At 37.2% G+C, this 17,227-nt stretch overlaps 1 protein-coding gene across 1 annotated transcript; it reads right to left on the minus strand.

Annotated features, from left to right (window-relative positions):
* Positions 1-137: 137 nt before the first annotated feature.
* On the minus strand, positions 138-8,777 carry LOC137737452 (uncharacterized). The gene is made up of 14 exons (XM_068476929.2): positions 8,462-8,777; positions 6,032-6,411; positions 5,686-5,860; positions 4,147-4,230; positions 3,819-4,060; positions 3,471-3,690; positions 3,044-3,123; positions 2,875-2,959; positions 1,641-1,772; positions 1,431-1,544; positions 1,269-1,316; positions 1,044-1,128; positions 903-959; positions 138-478 (listed from the first exon to the last, which is right to left on the minus strand). The coding sequence occupies exons 2-14, from the start codon at positions 6,250-6,252 to the stop codon at positions 381-383; spliced, it is 1,641 nt and encodes a 546-aa protein (XP_068333030.2). The 5' UTR covers positions 6,253-6,411; positions 8,462-8,777; the 3' UTR covers positions 138-380.
* Between the last annotated feature and the right edge of the window lie 8,450 nt (positions 8,778-17,227).

A 17,227-nucleotide genomic window follows, 5' to 3' on the forward strand; every position in this document is an offset into this window, starting at 1 on the left:
ATTTCTAAACTTCGATTTTAGACGAGAAGTAACAAATTTCGGGCCAAAAGCCTATCAATAAAAGGTTTCAAATTACTCTTTCTTTATATTTAGCTTTAGTATGACAATCATCAACACAAGTAAAATACATGAACAAATGTGGAACAATTGTACACGGATTTTTTAATCTTGAAAAAAAAGGGGGTACAAATAAAGAATACACAACCATTTCCAAAGAATATATACTTTGCAGAAAATATGTAACAAAAACCATTTGTTTCCAAGGCCTTTGCCCCTCATCAACGGATCTACAGATAAATTAATCACCGGAAAATATTCTGTTTGGTTGGATCTCTACAGCAGCTGAAAGTTATGAGATAAACTGTGTACTTCGCCCGGATTCACTCGCTTTGTTTCTCAGGGACTTCTAATTGGGGAGGAAGGAGTTTCATAAAGCTTCCTTGAACAGGTTGATTGGCCACCGTTGCAGACTCATCATCTGTAAAGAGACCAAATCAATCAATTCTGTTGTGTTCTGGAGATTATGGAAGAGAAAATTAATTGAGGAGCTGACGTTTCTTCAGACACTTAGAAACACAAATCATATGTAATAAGTCATATAACAAAAGAAATGGATCCAGAAAAGGAGGTTGTTCCAGTATATTCAGCGATCAAAGTAATGTGGGAAAGTAACGGTTTTGAACAGCTAAAAAGCCTATAATCTTCTTTGTGTCTGTTTCTGTGAAAAAAAAACACCCAGGTGGTATTTTGGATGGTGGACTAGAAACCGAGAATGTGAATAAATGCACATGTATTTTACGTCTAACATGAGGGTGGCAATGCTCACTGACTACTAACCACCACTAAATGAGGGTGGATGCTATTTCATATGAACAAGAAAAAAGCATATTAGAAAATCTTACCAAAAAGGGACTTGATGGAAGGCCGCTTAGGTTTTGTGCTCTTTTTCTTTAACTCAGCTGCAGATATTAACGCATACAATTAAGAAAAACCATATCAAAGGAGTCCATAGATAACAAGCTATAAAGGATGGAAGACAATACCAATCCCAGGCAATTGGTCATCATTTACAATTTCGAAGTTCTTGTATGTGTAACCCACAAAGTTGACATCTTTGGAAGATAGCATCTACATTTGACAACAGCAACAAAAACATTAGCAAACACAATGCCCACGCAGCTGAAGCTTTATGTGAGACACCAACATAAATACTACAAGAGCAGAGCTCTAACTTCAAAACTCATACAACTGAAACTAATAGTACCAACCTTTCTCCATGGACCAGCTCTCGTTGAAGTTTCAATCTGGTTGTCTCCCTACGACCAGCAAATAAGGGTAAAGGGATAAAAAGGATTAGGAAAAACATGCCCCGAGAATGGCTAATACCGTTATGCATACATACACAAACATACAAGAAACTAAATATCTACCTCCTCAAACTTCTCAAAATTTTGGGTATCTAACTCATCATTGACCTCGGGGATAAATGCAGCCTTCATTTGATACAATTTGTCCCATTCAATTCCTTTAAACCAGGAGTGAGCCTGGAAATAACAAGACCAACTAGTTCATTCTACCAATTACTATTCCAATTGCAACATTAGATTAGAGAAGCTAGAATAGAACACACCACACAACACCTTTATTTCATCTGCCCCTTTTGTTCCAAGCCTCTGGTCAACATTACATAAGAGTTTACTAATGAGATCCTTGGCTTCTGGAGAGAGTTTGGCTTCTTCAGGAAATTTCAGATGAGTTCTCCAATTAACTATCTGGATAAACAAGAAACAAGGTACTTTTTCAACCATAAATGCCAAAACAAACAAGAATAAATTGAGATTCAACATGTGAATAAAAGCAAGAAAAAGAATTAATTAGCCATAGACCCAAAATAAAACCCATTTTTTTCCTTTTTGATAAACCGACAAGGATTGAAATTTTTATTACAAGTCACAAAGCTGTAGCAAGACGGCAATTATGAGATAAATTGAAGGAAAAAAGAGAACAAAGTAATATTTAAAAGAGACACAAGGAAATTGCCATTAATACAAACAGGAAAATTAGGGTTTAAGAAGAAAAAATGTAAATTAATACATAAATATGAAGAGACTCTATAAGGATCAGAAGACAAAGAATAAAGACAGCTTCATGTATGGAGGTAATGGACCAGTTGACTGAATAACTACCAACGTCTCTACAGCCAAATGTGACGAAATGAGATCAAATACGGGATCCCATCCTCTACACAGCGCCAATGCAAATCTGTTACTCCAGGAACTTCTCAAATCATAACAATGACCTCACTTATCCTAAGCCTGTATACAGTAATCAGTAAAGATGTAACCTCCATACACTTCTAAAAGGATGGGCAACGTAACCAAAATGGGAGAAACATTTCCCTTGATATACTAGTCATATATTACATTGAAAGTACCCTTTCATTGTGTGACACAATTTTCAAACATTTCTGTGGGAATAACTTACACATGCCCCAGAAAATACTTAGCACTAAACCTTGACAAAAGCACCATATTTCAGGGACCTCAACGAACAAGGAAAAATAAAAAAAGTAGACCTCAAAAAAGTTAAGATAATTTTGCAACAAGAGTAGTATCAAAGACTACGCTACCCACAGACAAGGTCTTTAGAGTTTGTTCAATGTTTGTTATTTTCTTGTTATTCAAGTAAACTTAATCAGAATCAACACTAACCATTACCCAAAAGAAAGTTCCATATAATGATATATCTATGAGGATCATGATAACAAAATTGCATCCTATCAGTGCCATGTCTATGACACATATCCCCTAAAGGCATAGCATGGTATTGCTGACATATCAAATGAAAAGTAAAAACTAGTACTCTTGATATTACCTTTCTACAAGTTGACATGGGATCATCTGAATAAAAGGGTGGATATCCCACAAGCATTTCGTACATAATAGCCCCAAGGGACCACCTGGGACAGTATTAACAATATCTCAGCTGAATGTACAACAAGAAATACAAAGTTGAAAAAGATAGCCAAGTCTTATACACTGACCAATCACATTCCATTCCATATCCTTTCTTCAGCAAAACTTCTGGGGCAATATAGTCAGGGGTTCCAACTGTAGAATAAGCCTACAACATGAAAAATGGTATGAAAATTTTGAACACAATGACATCACAAAGAATGAACTCGAGATATCTCTAGGTATATGATAATTATATAGATATTTCTGTATATTGATGAGAAAATGAAGGAATGCCATTTGAGTTAGACCAGCTCAGGTGTAACTAAGACCTAAGGATGCACTACGATTAAGTATCAATATCATAAGTTGTAAATTGAAATGATAAACTCTAGAGTTAAAACATTTACAATAATGGCATAGGATACCAATAACCAAGAGCATGCTGAATTTGTATTAACAATGTCAGTACTACAGTAATGATAACCATATCAAGAACATGATATTAGAACTTACAAGCATCCTCCGGTTTCTCTGCCAATGCTGCAGTTGCTCCTGTTGTGTACGCTTTGGTGGTGCAGGCCGTCCATCACTTTGAAGAGCCCCGCTAAGATTTTTTCCCACAGAAAAATCCTTTTCTTGAAGTATACTACAGTCTAATGGTTTGCACAATCCAAAATCTGATAATTTCATGTGACCATTTCTATCCAGCAGCAAATTGTCAGGCTTAATATCTCTGTAACACATTAAAAAGGAAAGGATCATTCATCATGATAAGACATAAGAATTAGATAATAGGGCATCTACATATGTATAAATCATGTACAACTGTACAATCAGATAATCAAACTAACATCAATCTACCTATGGATGTAATTATGTTTATGAATGGACTCAATAGCTAAGACGGTTTCCCCAATATAAAATCTAGCTTCATCTTCTGTCAATGTATCCTTGCGCATCAATAAAGTCATCATATCCCCACCAGGAAGATATTCCATAATTAGATACAAGTACTCTTCATCCTGGAACGAACAATAGAGCTTGACGATACAATTACTGTCAACCTCAGCAAGTAGATTCCTCTCAGCTTTCACATGTTCCACCTAAACAGAAAAAACATCAATTGTACAAAGCCCAGCGAAGAAAAATTAAATTAGATTAAAAAAAAAAGGTATGAGAGAATGTATACCTGGCCTCTCCGAAGCATCTCTGATTTCTTAAGCTTCTTCATTGCATATACATGACCAGTTGCCTTCTCCCTACAGATTCTAACCTGTATCAGAGAAAGGAATAGGTCAGATGTTGTAAGCCATACATAATGCATTAAGGCCACTTTTATTTCTCAAGATGAGTTATATATCCCAAAAACAGTCAGAAGATCCACCAAGTTGCAATGCAATCTATGCATGTGGATGCTAACTAGAGCTAATACGACACATGAGAACCAACTCCAGGTATCGTGATGTGGTTTGCTGCTAACCCAAAGTTGAGATGACATGTGAGACCTAATCCATCCATAGATGCCACTTCCAAAACCATAACCATAATGCAACTAGAGCCTAAGAGCATCTCCAAAGGAGATGTCAAATTTTAAACATAAAATTTAAATTTGATAGCCTATGTGGCAATTTGACATCTTCTAAAATTTTAGTCTCCACCCCATATGTCAAATTGAACTATTATTTTATTACATTATTTTCTTTTTACAATTTTTATTTTATATTTATATTTTACAAATATAAATAACTTCTACAATTTCAGCAAAAAATATAAATAAATAATGAATGATTTGGCATTCATTTTTTCCTATTTATCAAAATTAACTTTTACAATTGTGAAACCCTAAATCACAATTCCTTGTTGTTTCAATCTTGTGTTGCAGAAATTAAACTTTTGTGGTTGTGTGGATCAAGATCGAAGAGAAATCCCACCCCACCTCTTCGAAGGCCCCCAAACCCCATCTTGACCCAAATCCCAGCCCCTTCCACTTCTTCTTCCCTGTTGACCCAAACCCCAACCCTTACCGATATTCCAAACCCCACCCCACCTCTTCGAAGGCCCCCAAATCCCATCTTGACGGTGGAAACGAGCTTGACCGGCCAACACTGTAAGTGATCGAGCAGAGGTGCAGAGAGAAAAGACGACGACAAAGAGGGAGAAAGGGCAATGAGAAGGGTTTTGGGGGGGACTCTGCAAATGGTTAGAGACGAAGAAGTTTGAAGGTTTTGGAATTCCAGGTGAAAGGAATTAAAAATGATGAAGAAGATATTTTTTTTATTTTTTTATTTTGTCTTTTTCAGTTTGCTTTGAAAGAAGGTGGATAGGCGACATGGAAAAGTGTTTAATAATGAATTAAAAATATTGGACGTTGCTATCAAATTTGACAACAAGGGTGTGGGCTGCTATTCGATGTCATGCCACATCAGATTTGGCTTCTCAGTTGGAAAATTTTGTTGCTGCCTTTTATGACTGTTAAAGCTAATTTGGACATTTTGACAGCTACTTTGGAGATGCTCTAAAAGTTTATTCTCCCAAGTCCTGACTATCACTACAAGAATACCCTTAAAACATATACATACAGAACTTAATTTTCAGTCATGACCTATATTGACTGCAAACTCTTCAAATGGTCAAATATAATACGCATACAAAACAGACGTGTCGTGGTGTGTGGATACTTCAGAACAAAATTGATAGTGTACTACATTATTAAAAAGAAAAGATATACCTCTCCAAATGCACCCTTTCCTATCATTGTCAGTGGTTCAAAATCATCAGCACCCATTTTATGCCTCTGAATACGCATATATTCTGTTTCTTTTTTCTCCAAGTACTTTAGCAAGTTGGTTTGCTCTTCCTCAGACACATCAGCATCAGCCAACTTCTTTTCTAGTATATTACGTCTGTATTAAATTAAAAGTATGATCAACCATTACTCCAAGTCATAAAAATGGAGAAAAACTCAACAATCAGGCACGACAATCAAGAGAAGCATCAAGTAGTTTAGCAAGTGGTGTCAGACAGTTTACCCTGTCTAACACCACCACTATAAAGAGAATTATTTAAACACATACCGCTCCTTCCTCTCCTGCAAACTTTTCATCTGCTTCTTGTAATGATCCTCTATATACTGCTTTGCAGCTGCAACCCTCTGCTTGGTTACATTTGAAGGCACTTCTTCCGTTGTTGGGGTTTTTGATACCTCTTTCCCATGTCCTGTAGTGTCCTTGTTCTTTGACGACTTCACCTTCTCCTTGGACTTGAATCTTTTAAACCATGACCTTGCAAACTCCATTTGTATCGCTCAACTAACGTCAAACCACTTAACCAGTGTATTATATGTGCATTTTATCTCCCAATCACTAAAGCAAACAAAATTCAGCAAACAAGAGTCTCATAAAACATTATCCGTTCCAATGCATGGTTGATTACCGCATTGAGGAATGCAGGCTTCCTGCATTGACAAAAACCAAAGACCGGTCAATTAACCAATTATATCTGAAATTGCATCCTCAATAAGTATCTGTTTTAACCAATTATAAAACTAAAATGCACAGCTTTTCGTTTCCAATGCCAAGTTCTCATTCAAAAGATGTCAGAAATTAGAAAATCACAAACATGCGAAAGAAATGACATTTTACTGCTAATGACAATAAAATTACACAGGTGACAAGATGTCAGCGAAGCAAAAATTAAAATCTCCTAAAAAGAAGAGGCTATGACAACTCATAAAGGTAATTGATAGCAGCTTTCTAGTCGAGCCAAATAACTGAGAAGGATAAATCTTTCAAATCTGACAAAACCGAGCCCATAATGACGACCAAAAACGAACTTTCTCCCATAACTCCCCCCTGCTGCTACTTACAAAATCCTCATAATCACTCAATTCCTTTCTGTCCAGATTACCAATAGCGCAGCCAAAACTATACATCCCCATAAAGTCTTCGCTTTCTTTCCATTTCCTGATAATTTATGCTTCTTTGGCATAAAAGCGACGCAGCCTTTGGATATGACCCAACTAATTCCGAACTCTGTAAAATTTGCAGCAAAAGATTCAGAACCGCTGGTTACGTAACCAGACATTTAACTAACATCTGGGTTCATAGATTAGGGCCCAGTTATGTACCCAAGATCCCTGATTATGCTGCCAATGTAATACTTAAAAACTACTCAAAACAAGCACGTGCTAAGTATCACATGTACAATTGATAAACTTCCCCTTTGTTGTTTTCAGAAGGATCACCAGATTAAGAAAACAAATAAAAAGTACCTACAAGTGGCTTTGGCACAATGTTCTTGACATAAAACTAGTCAATACAAGCACGTGACACACGTGAACAATTCATAAACTTGCCCTTTTTTGTTTTCAAGGATCTTTAGGAAAGCAAATAAAGAGTTCCTACGAAGTGACTTCAACACAATGTCCTGGAAATAAAACTAGTCCATACAAGCCCGTGTGAAGTATCACATGTACAATACATAAACTTGCCCTTTTATGTTTTCAGAAGGATCACTAGATTAAGAAAGCACATAAAAAGTTCCTACAAGTGGCTTCGACACAATGTTCTTGAAATAAAACTAGTCAATACAAGCACGACCGAAGTATCGCATGAACAATTCATAAACTTGCAACTTTTTTGTCTTTAGCAGGATCAGTAGATTAGGAAAACAAATAAATAGTTCCTACAAGTGGCTTCGGCATTGGTTCTTGAAATAAAACTAGTCAATACAAGCACGTGCAAAGTATCATGTGAACAATTCATAAACTTGCCTTATATTTTCAGAAGGATCACTAGATTAAGAAAACAAATAAAGAGTTCCGATAAGTGGCTTTGGCGCAATGTTCTGGAAACAAGACTCAATACGCATGTGTGAAGTATCATGTGAACAATTCATAAACTTGCCTTTTTCTGTTTTCAGAAGTATAAAACAAATGAAGAGTTCAAGTCGCTTCAGCACAATATTCTAGGGAAAAAAGAAACATCTTTACAATATGCCTACCAAGCATGATATTTGCTACATTTTCCAGTTGTAACTTGTAACCAACCAAGCAAGCTCTTAAATCTGCTTAAAAGCAACAACAATAAAAAAAACAGCAAATCCGTTGTCCGAAATTTACTATTTTCTCACATTGACACTCCAATCAATCAATCAGACGAGCAAACCCCAGAACTCAACTCACCAATTCCGAAAACTCCAACTCCAAGCTCAACCAGAAGAGGAAAACGAATCCTACTTTACGATCCAATAAATTTAACACCAAATTTTACCCAATGACAAAAAGTAAAAACACTTTCCACCCACAATTTCTTGCCAAACAAACCCATAAATTCGATCAACCAACAAACTAAAATTAAACAATAATTAAAGGGCAAAACGAAGCAAATCAAACAAATTAGACAATGAGAGACAGTGACAGAAGCACATCAAAAAATCCCAAATTTAAGTAACGCAAAGGAAATCAGAGTTCGATTCAAGAGAGAGAAAGAGAGAGAGACACGCACCAGCAGGAGAAGTGCAGTGGAGGCAATGGTGATGTGGGAGAGTGAAAACCCTAGAGAGAGATGGATGGTTTGTTGGGTGTTGAAGAAGAAAGTGGGGAAGTGAAGAGAGAGGAGCACTTGGTGTGTTCATGTCATGAGAAATAGGACTCGGATGCCTCCCCGTTTCATTCATCCATTCCCCCCTCTCTCTACTCTCTCTCCTCTTTCTCTCTTTACTCTCTCTCCTCTTTTTTTTTCCTTTTTTTTTCGCCTTTTCCAAAAGGTTGCAAGTCCCTTTGACTCTCTATCACTCCCAATTAATTTATATAATATTTTCACTTTCGAGTTTAGTTTTTTAATATTTATTGCTTCAGTGACTGTCTGACTGTCTGTCATTGTTTTTCTTTCTTTCCTGTGTCCGTACATTTACATTTCTTATCCAAAATATTCAATGTATTTTGAAGAAAAATTCAGTTTCTGGGTGGGGCTTACGCTTAATGAGGCAACAGTTGCATCAAGTTTTACCAACGTAAACACGTGTCGGATCAAAAGCTTAAGTAAATCAAACATTCTTAGTCGAACCAATTACAAGATTAGGAGGCGAGAAGCGGAATCAACAACATAAATAATACCATTATTTAAGGCAATAGCACGAACTAAGTTTTCTCCTTTTCGACTGTAATCTTTTCTATTAGTATATGATCGGATTTCTCTCAAAGAGAAAGACCATGCTACTAGTCTACTAGTTTAGTTGGTTTCAACGTTTTAAGAACGAAGTTAATTCAACGTTTTAATATAAAATTGTTTGGATTTGAGATACCGGGCTGGGGCCGATTGTAACTATGGGGTTGACACATAAGCATGTCATCAATCTACCGAATTCTGAGATCTTCCTTTTTTCCTTGACTTCTTGCTTCAATTAACTCCTGGATTTCTTCATCATTCATCTGAGCCTCGAGCACACGATCAATTAAAATTGGTCTAACTTGGAAATTAGCAAGTAAAGCTTCTTCTCGAGCTTCCACCCCTAACTTCACTCCAATGGACCTCAAATTAGCAAGAAGAGGAATATGACAAGCATACAAAAGCATTAAGTCTAAGTAAAGTCTTCCTACTAAGTGCATAGCCACCACATTTGCATGACCAAGGTGATACTCAATCGTACAATCATAATCACTTAGCAACTCCATCCACCTTCGCTGCCGAAGATTAAGATCCCTCTGAGTAAAAAGATATTGGACACTTTTATGATCCGTATAAATCTTACATTTTTCACCATAAAGATAATGTCTCCAAATCTTCAAAGCAAAGATAATGGTTGCTAATTCCAGATCATGAGTAGAGTAATTCATCTCATGAGGCTTTAATTGTCGTGAAGTATAAGCAATCACCCTGCCATGCTGCATCAACACACAACCCAGACCATTCAAGCAAGCGTCACTGTAGATCTCAAAATTATCACTATCATCTGGGAGCGCCAAAACAGGTGCATGAGCGAGACAATACTTCAACTGCTGAAAGCTCTGCTCACAATTATCGTCCCACTCAAATTTAACATCTTTCCTTGTCAATCTCGTTAGTGGTAATGCAATAACTAAAAAATATTTAACAAACCATCGATAATAACCTGCTAGACCAAGGAAACTCTGTACCTCCGTGACGGTTCGTGGTTGCTCCCAATTCTCAACGGCTGCTACCTTTTGAGGGTCCACCAGAATACCTTGGGCGGATACAACATGTCCCAAAAATGCCACTTAACTCAACCAAAATTGGTGTTTGCTAAACTTAGCATACAATTGGTGTTCCCTCAATCTCTTCAACACCAAAGTGAAATGTCGAACATGATCTGATTTAGACTTAGAGTATACCAGAATATCGTCAATAAAGACAATGACAAACCTATCTAAATATGGCTCGAATACTGGATTCATCAAATCCATAAAAGCTGCTGGTGCATTAGTTAATCCGAATAGCATCACAAGAAACTCATAATGACCATATCAAGTTCTAAAAGCCGTCTTAGGAACATCCTCACTTTTAATCTTCAACTGATAGTAACCAGACCTCAAATCAATCTTAGAAAATACGCAGGTGCCTCGAAGCTGATCAAATAAATCATCTATACGCGGCAATGGATAACGGTTTTTAATTGTTACCCGATTCAATTACCTATAATCAATGCATAGCCTCAAAGTCCCGTCTTTCTTCCTCACAAATAACACTGGAGCTCCCCAGGGTGAAGTACTAGGCCAAATAAAACCTTTATCAACTAATTCCTGCAACTGAATCTTCAATTTCCTCAATTCAGCAGGAGTCATTCGATAAGGAGTTAAAGATATAGAGTCTGTACCTAGAAACATATCAATAGTGAACTCCACATCTTGGTCTGGCAGCAATCTAGGTAAATCATCAGGGAATACATTAAGAAAATGTCTGACTACTTTTACATCATTCACACTACTAGGAGCAACATCATTTAACACCACATGAGCTAAATATCCCTGACAACCTTTCTCTAACAACTTTTTAGCTCTTATGGCAGAAATAACACCATGCCTCACCCCATTCTGCTCACCCACAAAAGTAACCTTAGGTAATTTAGGATGATGGAAAGTCACTATTTTCCTGTAGTAATCTATATTGGCTAGATTATAATGTAACCAATTTGTGCCCAAAATCACATCAAAATCAACAATATCTAACGGGATAAGGTTAGCTGGCATAACTATATCCTCTACCATCACTATACATCCCGGATAAACACAATCAACATAACATCTCTCCCCTTTAGGCATAGCAAATTCTAAATCATACCCTAGAGGTGTAGGATGAGTTTGCATCACTTGAACAAAGGTATGAGAAATGACAGAATGCGTAGCACCACAATCAATTAAAACTCTAGCAAAGTGACCAAGAATGTTTAACGTACCCATGATCAAGTCCGGATGATTCTGAGAATACTGCAAAGAGATATTGTTAATACATCCCTGGGCTCGTTGTCGTCCCCCACGACCTCTACTAGCTTGATTATTTCGCCCCTGCACACCATGGCCTTGACTTGGCTGACCAGGTTGCCTTGAAGATCTTGCACTACTAAAAGCAATCCCTACTTGCTAGGGCTATCCTCCCTGGTACCACTGAAATCCACCAGTTGGAATGGAAAGATACGGCGTATAACCTCCAGAATACTGAGGATACCCACTCTGATAATAAGGATCCTATAAATACTGATACTGCTCTGAAGCATAAGAAGCAGCGTCACCCTGATAATGGTAAGCACCACCACGACCCATTTGACCATAACTACCAAACTGTGGAATTTGCTGGATCGGCGCTAGTGGTGGCAAGGAAGGCTGCTGGGGCTTCTGTTAATTCTGAGGAAAATTTATAGCTATATGCCTCATTTTACCACAAGTAAAACATCCACTGCTGCCTCCTGCACTCCATAAAATGTATGTTATTACATCTGCGGCACAACGGAGCACTTCCTCTACTAGCACCCCCTGTCTCTGGAATCTAGGACGTATAGAAAATCTACCACCTCTTCTCTGACCAGTGGCACTAAAACCACCGCTGGAAGAACTGGAACTAGCTCCACTTCGTTTAAAGCTCTGAGTCTTGCAAGATCCTTGAGACGATTGACCTTTACCTTTATCATCTATTTTCTGATTGCCGTCCTTTTCTTCTTCATCTTCACTCTCACTAGGCATATTATCTGAATCCTCAATCCTCAACAAAATCTCATAAAACTCCTGGTAAGAAGCACAATGAGTAGTGGTCGCCATAGAACGCCACTTCTTCTTAGTACCCAATCTAAAACGACAGAGCATCTCAATCGGATTAGCAGCAACATCTGAATGATAACGAGACAAGTAAGTGAATCTCCTGTAATACTCATTCGTCGTCATCTTCCCTACCTCAATTGAGTAAATTCTTGCTTCTTGCAATCAATATACTTCGGGGGAATAAACCTCTTCTGAAACAACTGTTTAAACATTTCCCATCAGCAATTTCCTCTGGGGTCAACTGATAAGCCTCATATCTCCACCAGGATGCTGGTTCTTTACCTAAGAACCATGTAGTCATCTCGACCCACCTTTCAGGAGGAAGATTACCTTGACTTTACATCACTCGGAAAGTCTTTTCAAGATGATCGAGCCACTGCTCTGCTCCTTCATGTCCTTCATTACCCTCAAACTTATCCAACTTCAAGTTATACATAGTCTCCAAGGGAGTTCTCTGAGGAGGGCGAAACGAAGACTGAATCGCATTGGTTATAGCTTCCCCTAACTAAGTTATATCGGGGAAATTAGGCTCAGCTGGATGACGTGGCTTTCTACGAGGCGGCATAGTTTTGACAGAAGACACCAAAATAATTAGAATATTCACAAAATATGCAAGACTGCCAAACCTACGCTCTAATACCAAACTGACATACCCCGACCGAAATCAAGGCGTGCTGGCTATCAGGTGAGGGTGATGTAGCCATGTACACAGTGTGTAAGCAATATTAATATAAGAAATGCGAATAAATAAAAAAACCAAACTAATTAGAGCACTAGATAAGAATAAGTGCAAAACGAAACTAAGTGTGAATTCACAACCAGAGCATAAGTAGCCTAAGTGCAGTCCAGCAGGACGAATACTAATTATACAACACCCAAAGATGACCATACAATGGTGATAACCTGTCAGAACTGCCGTGGATTCCTCGCAAGCCACCAAAAAGCACTCCTAACTAGAACCTGGAGGGGCGCAAAATAGAAAGTGTGAGTGGGCAAAAACAAAGCTTTTCAAAACCATTTCAATTATCAAAGATAGTAACCCCTCGCCGTAAAACCTGTATAATTTCCCAGAAAATAGAATACATAACTATACCACAACCATGCTTAAATAGCAAAATCCTCATATATATATGCCATGTCAGATATCTCAACATAAAAATATGTAAGCCAGGTGATATAAATCAATGCAAAATGATATGTCAGCCAGAGTCACCTAACGTGACTTGTACGACTCAAATCCACATCTCAATAAATATACCTGCACACTAATCGGAACCATCTAAAGTGGTCTGTATGACAAGACTAGGTGTAAATAAATATGCTTAAGTGCTACGATCACATGAAGACTGTGCGAATAATCGCGGCTCACCTACGAGTTGGAACCACCTATAGTGGTCTGTACGACAGGACTGTGTACCTAACTTGGATCTAAGGTGAGCATATGGTGCGGGAGGTGAACATCACGTGAAGGACTATGCCCTCACCATGGCGGGAGCACTAACACATCTCACATAATCATCAACTTACATAAACAATCTACAACTCACCTGGTACTTACCTGAGCGTCCACAACGTCAAATCACATTTATGCATACTATACTAATTCAATGATCTACGTATAAATCAATATGCATGGCATTTCTAAACACAATTTCATTTAAATCGATTTTTTGGGAAAAATCTCAAGTATATAGGTATATACAAAAAACCAAAAGCCCACTCACTGGTATGTGGAAGGGTCGTAGTCCCCAAGCCTCAATTGACTGCCCTTGTCTTGAGGATAGGTCTCACCTATATGCGAAACAACTTAAAGCACATAAACGAAACTAGCTAATAACTTTTCATACATTGCTCAAATGGGGTGTTTGAATATACCAACGTGATCTACTCAACACCACCAACATCCGTATATTTTTAGAAAAATTTTCCGACCACCTACACGCTAGCCAAGGCACGACCAGACGTGCCCTCACGCGCGGCCAACCCTAACAGAACAATTAACGGCAGTTAGGAATATTCCGTTAAAACCTTAACAGAAGTTAACGACGTTACCTGACGCCGTTAGAATATTCGGTCAACTCTGACGGAATATTCGTCTCTTTCTCCGACGAGCCTCGTCGGTCACCGCCGTCTAAAACTCAAATTTTCACCGGTTTCTGAAAAAACTTTAAAACTTCATATCTTTCTCATTTCTTAACCAAAATCCATGAAATTTGTACCAAAATAAAGCTTACAATGAGTAGAACAAAACCTTACCACTTTTAAGACTTAAATCTAACGGGATCTTGCTGGAAAAACCCATGATAATCTGGCCACCACTGCAACTCTCCAAAACTAAGCTTCCTGACGTCCAAAACACTCCAACTTTCTTCCTTAAGCTTCGTGAAGACGTCCTAAAACTCCCTAGAACCTTAAAACTCGAAGAAAAGTCCACAATCACGACTGCATGAACAGTAACCCAAAACTGGATTCTATAGTTTTCGGGTTTTACGAGCTCTCACGTCGAACTAAGGGTATGGATGAGCTCTTGAGCTCACAAAGAACACAAAAGCAACCTCCTCAACGTCGATCCGTGTAAGATGAAGCTAGTTTGAAGAGTGACCGTACAACTTGTACGGACAACGGATGAAATTCGAGAGAAAGAGAGAGATGGTCAACGAAGAGGTTTGGGTGTGTGTGTGTGTGTGGTCGTAGTGGGTCACCAACCAAAAATAAAAGAAAATAAAACCTAAGTCCTAAGTAGTTCCAAAAGTATAGGAAAGTTAGGAATTGGACCACAATCAAAAACATATGTGATATTACTCTTGCTTTCGCTCTTAGGAGACTATATTTCTTCTTAGATATGGAATGCTATATTACTCTTGCTTTCTTCTATTAATGTAATCTTTTTATATTGATAAGAAAATGTAATCTTTATATGTGATCATTGACAAAAAAAAAAAAAAAAAAAAACAGTCTTTATGTGATCTAGTAACTGAGAAACTATCGATTTTGCATGCAGGCCTAACCCTTAATGCAATTTGAAGAGCTGAGCAATCTATTTGTTTAGACCCCATGCGAAATTAAAATGATTTTATCATCTAAGTATGGGCACATAATTTTAGACGAACACAACAATTCGATAAATTTTGAGATTTTCGCAAGAATAATAAATGGTCAAACAATTTTTAGTTTTATAGATTTTATGCAATGATGCTTCATTACTAAGCTTTTAAATACAAATTGTTCGAATTGTTGAATAACATTATAAAGTTACTTCAACAATGCAATCTTACTCTCATTAAAAGTAATCTCTCTTAAACAATGGTACTTCTTAGTAAGGTACTTTACAAGTGAGTCTAGATTCTGTCATTTATCGTCATAATGCATTGTTTACTATTATCGAAAGAATATATTTGTGTTTTGTGGCATGCCACATAAACAATGAGAGAGAGAGAGAGGCAACATGAAACATGTACAATAGAAGTTTTTCTTTATTATTGTCAAATGACGAGAGAAAAAAGACAGATGACATACAATGCACATATAGAAGTTTTTCAATTACATGATGAGAAAAATAAAAATAAACGCATGACATGCATTGAGTTCCAATTATGTACCTATGCTCGAACTTCTATTTTTAAGACTCAAAGAACCTTAAAATCTCTACCCATCACAATACAAATCCATTTTACTCCTATCAAATGTTCGTATGGCAAAGTACCAAAAGTACAACTAAAACGGTGCCTAATATGGTGTGCTTAGCTGGACGACCAAGAATAATGACATCTCCATTAGCAAACTGTCCAGAATAATTGCCAAACAATGACTTTTTATTAAGTTGCTTCACCTAAACTAAAACCATGATTTTCTATTAAACACATTCAAAGCCTCGACTTCCGCCCGAAATGCTGCAAATCCCTTGCCATGGGTGGGGATGGAGGCAGGGGCACCCCAAAAACATTTCTTTGCTTTCACTTCCTTTTTGTGCTTAGCTTTTTTCTAAAGCTTTCTTGCCAGTTCTTTGAGCTACACAATGAATTAGTCAGGCCACATAATGAATCAACCATTTAAGGATTAAATTCATCAGTCTTGAGAGTTGAATCTAAAATCATACACTTATAAATACCAACAATTATATCATAATATAGAATACTCCAGACTTTTTCATTGTTAAATCTTGATTTTTATGTTTTCGACTAAAGATCTAACGGTTAAAAGTCAAATATTTCGAAGTACTATAAAAAAATCCCTACAACTAAAGAATAGTACCATTACATTGTAATACTAGCAACAACTTTTTTGCTAAATATTACAAAAGGGATTTGCATGACAAGGCAACCGATAACAATGTCACTATCTAAATCACATGAGGTCACATGTTTCATATATATAGTATGCTTTTTACCATTTGTGAAATGGGACCATCTCACTTTAGTATTGGAAACCCTACACTCCACGTAATATATGGACCTTAGTCCTTGATTCATTTTAAAATTTGTAAGGCTTTGGTTCATATCCTGTACCCTTTCAAATGCCTTTTGGTCATTGCATGACTTATATTATTGCCCTAATGGACTGTTGTCATAATTGAGGATGGGATGGTGCTGATGACCAAAACCGGACATATCATAGTCTTGTCCCTTGCCATTCTGGTCAAGATGATAGTAACTTAACTTCTTGTTAGTATAGTCCATATACGTTTTAGGGCGTGTTTACTTATAAAGAATAGGAATTGAAATCAATTTCTTTTAACAAACGATATTATCTACAGTAAATGTTCAAATTCGCTTTTGGTAAGAATCGAACCTAAAAGCCTCACGCGCCTATGATGAGTGCTCCTAGGGTTTTATGTGTATAGAAAAGCTCTCTCACTTTTGGTGGAGAAATAGGGTATTTATAGAGGAGGTGGCCGGGCATTTAGGGTTGATTTGGTGAGAATATTCCCAAGATATTGTGTAAATAATATAGTGGAAATAAAAGTAATTATCCCATAATAAATGTGATTGAGATTACTTACTTA

Source organism: Pyrus communis, chromosome 13 (genome assembly GCF_041283825.1).
Source record: "Pyrus communis isolate YQ-2024b chromosome 13, ASM4128382v1, whole genome shotgun sequence".
Lineage (NCBI taxonomy): Eukaryota > Viridiplantae > Streptophyta > Magnoliopsida > Rosales > Rosaceae > Pyrus > Pyrus communis.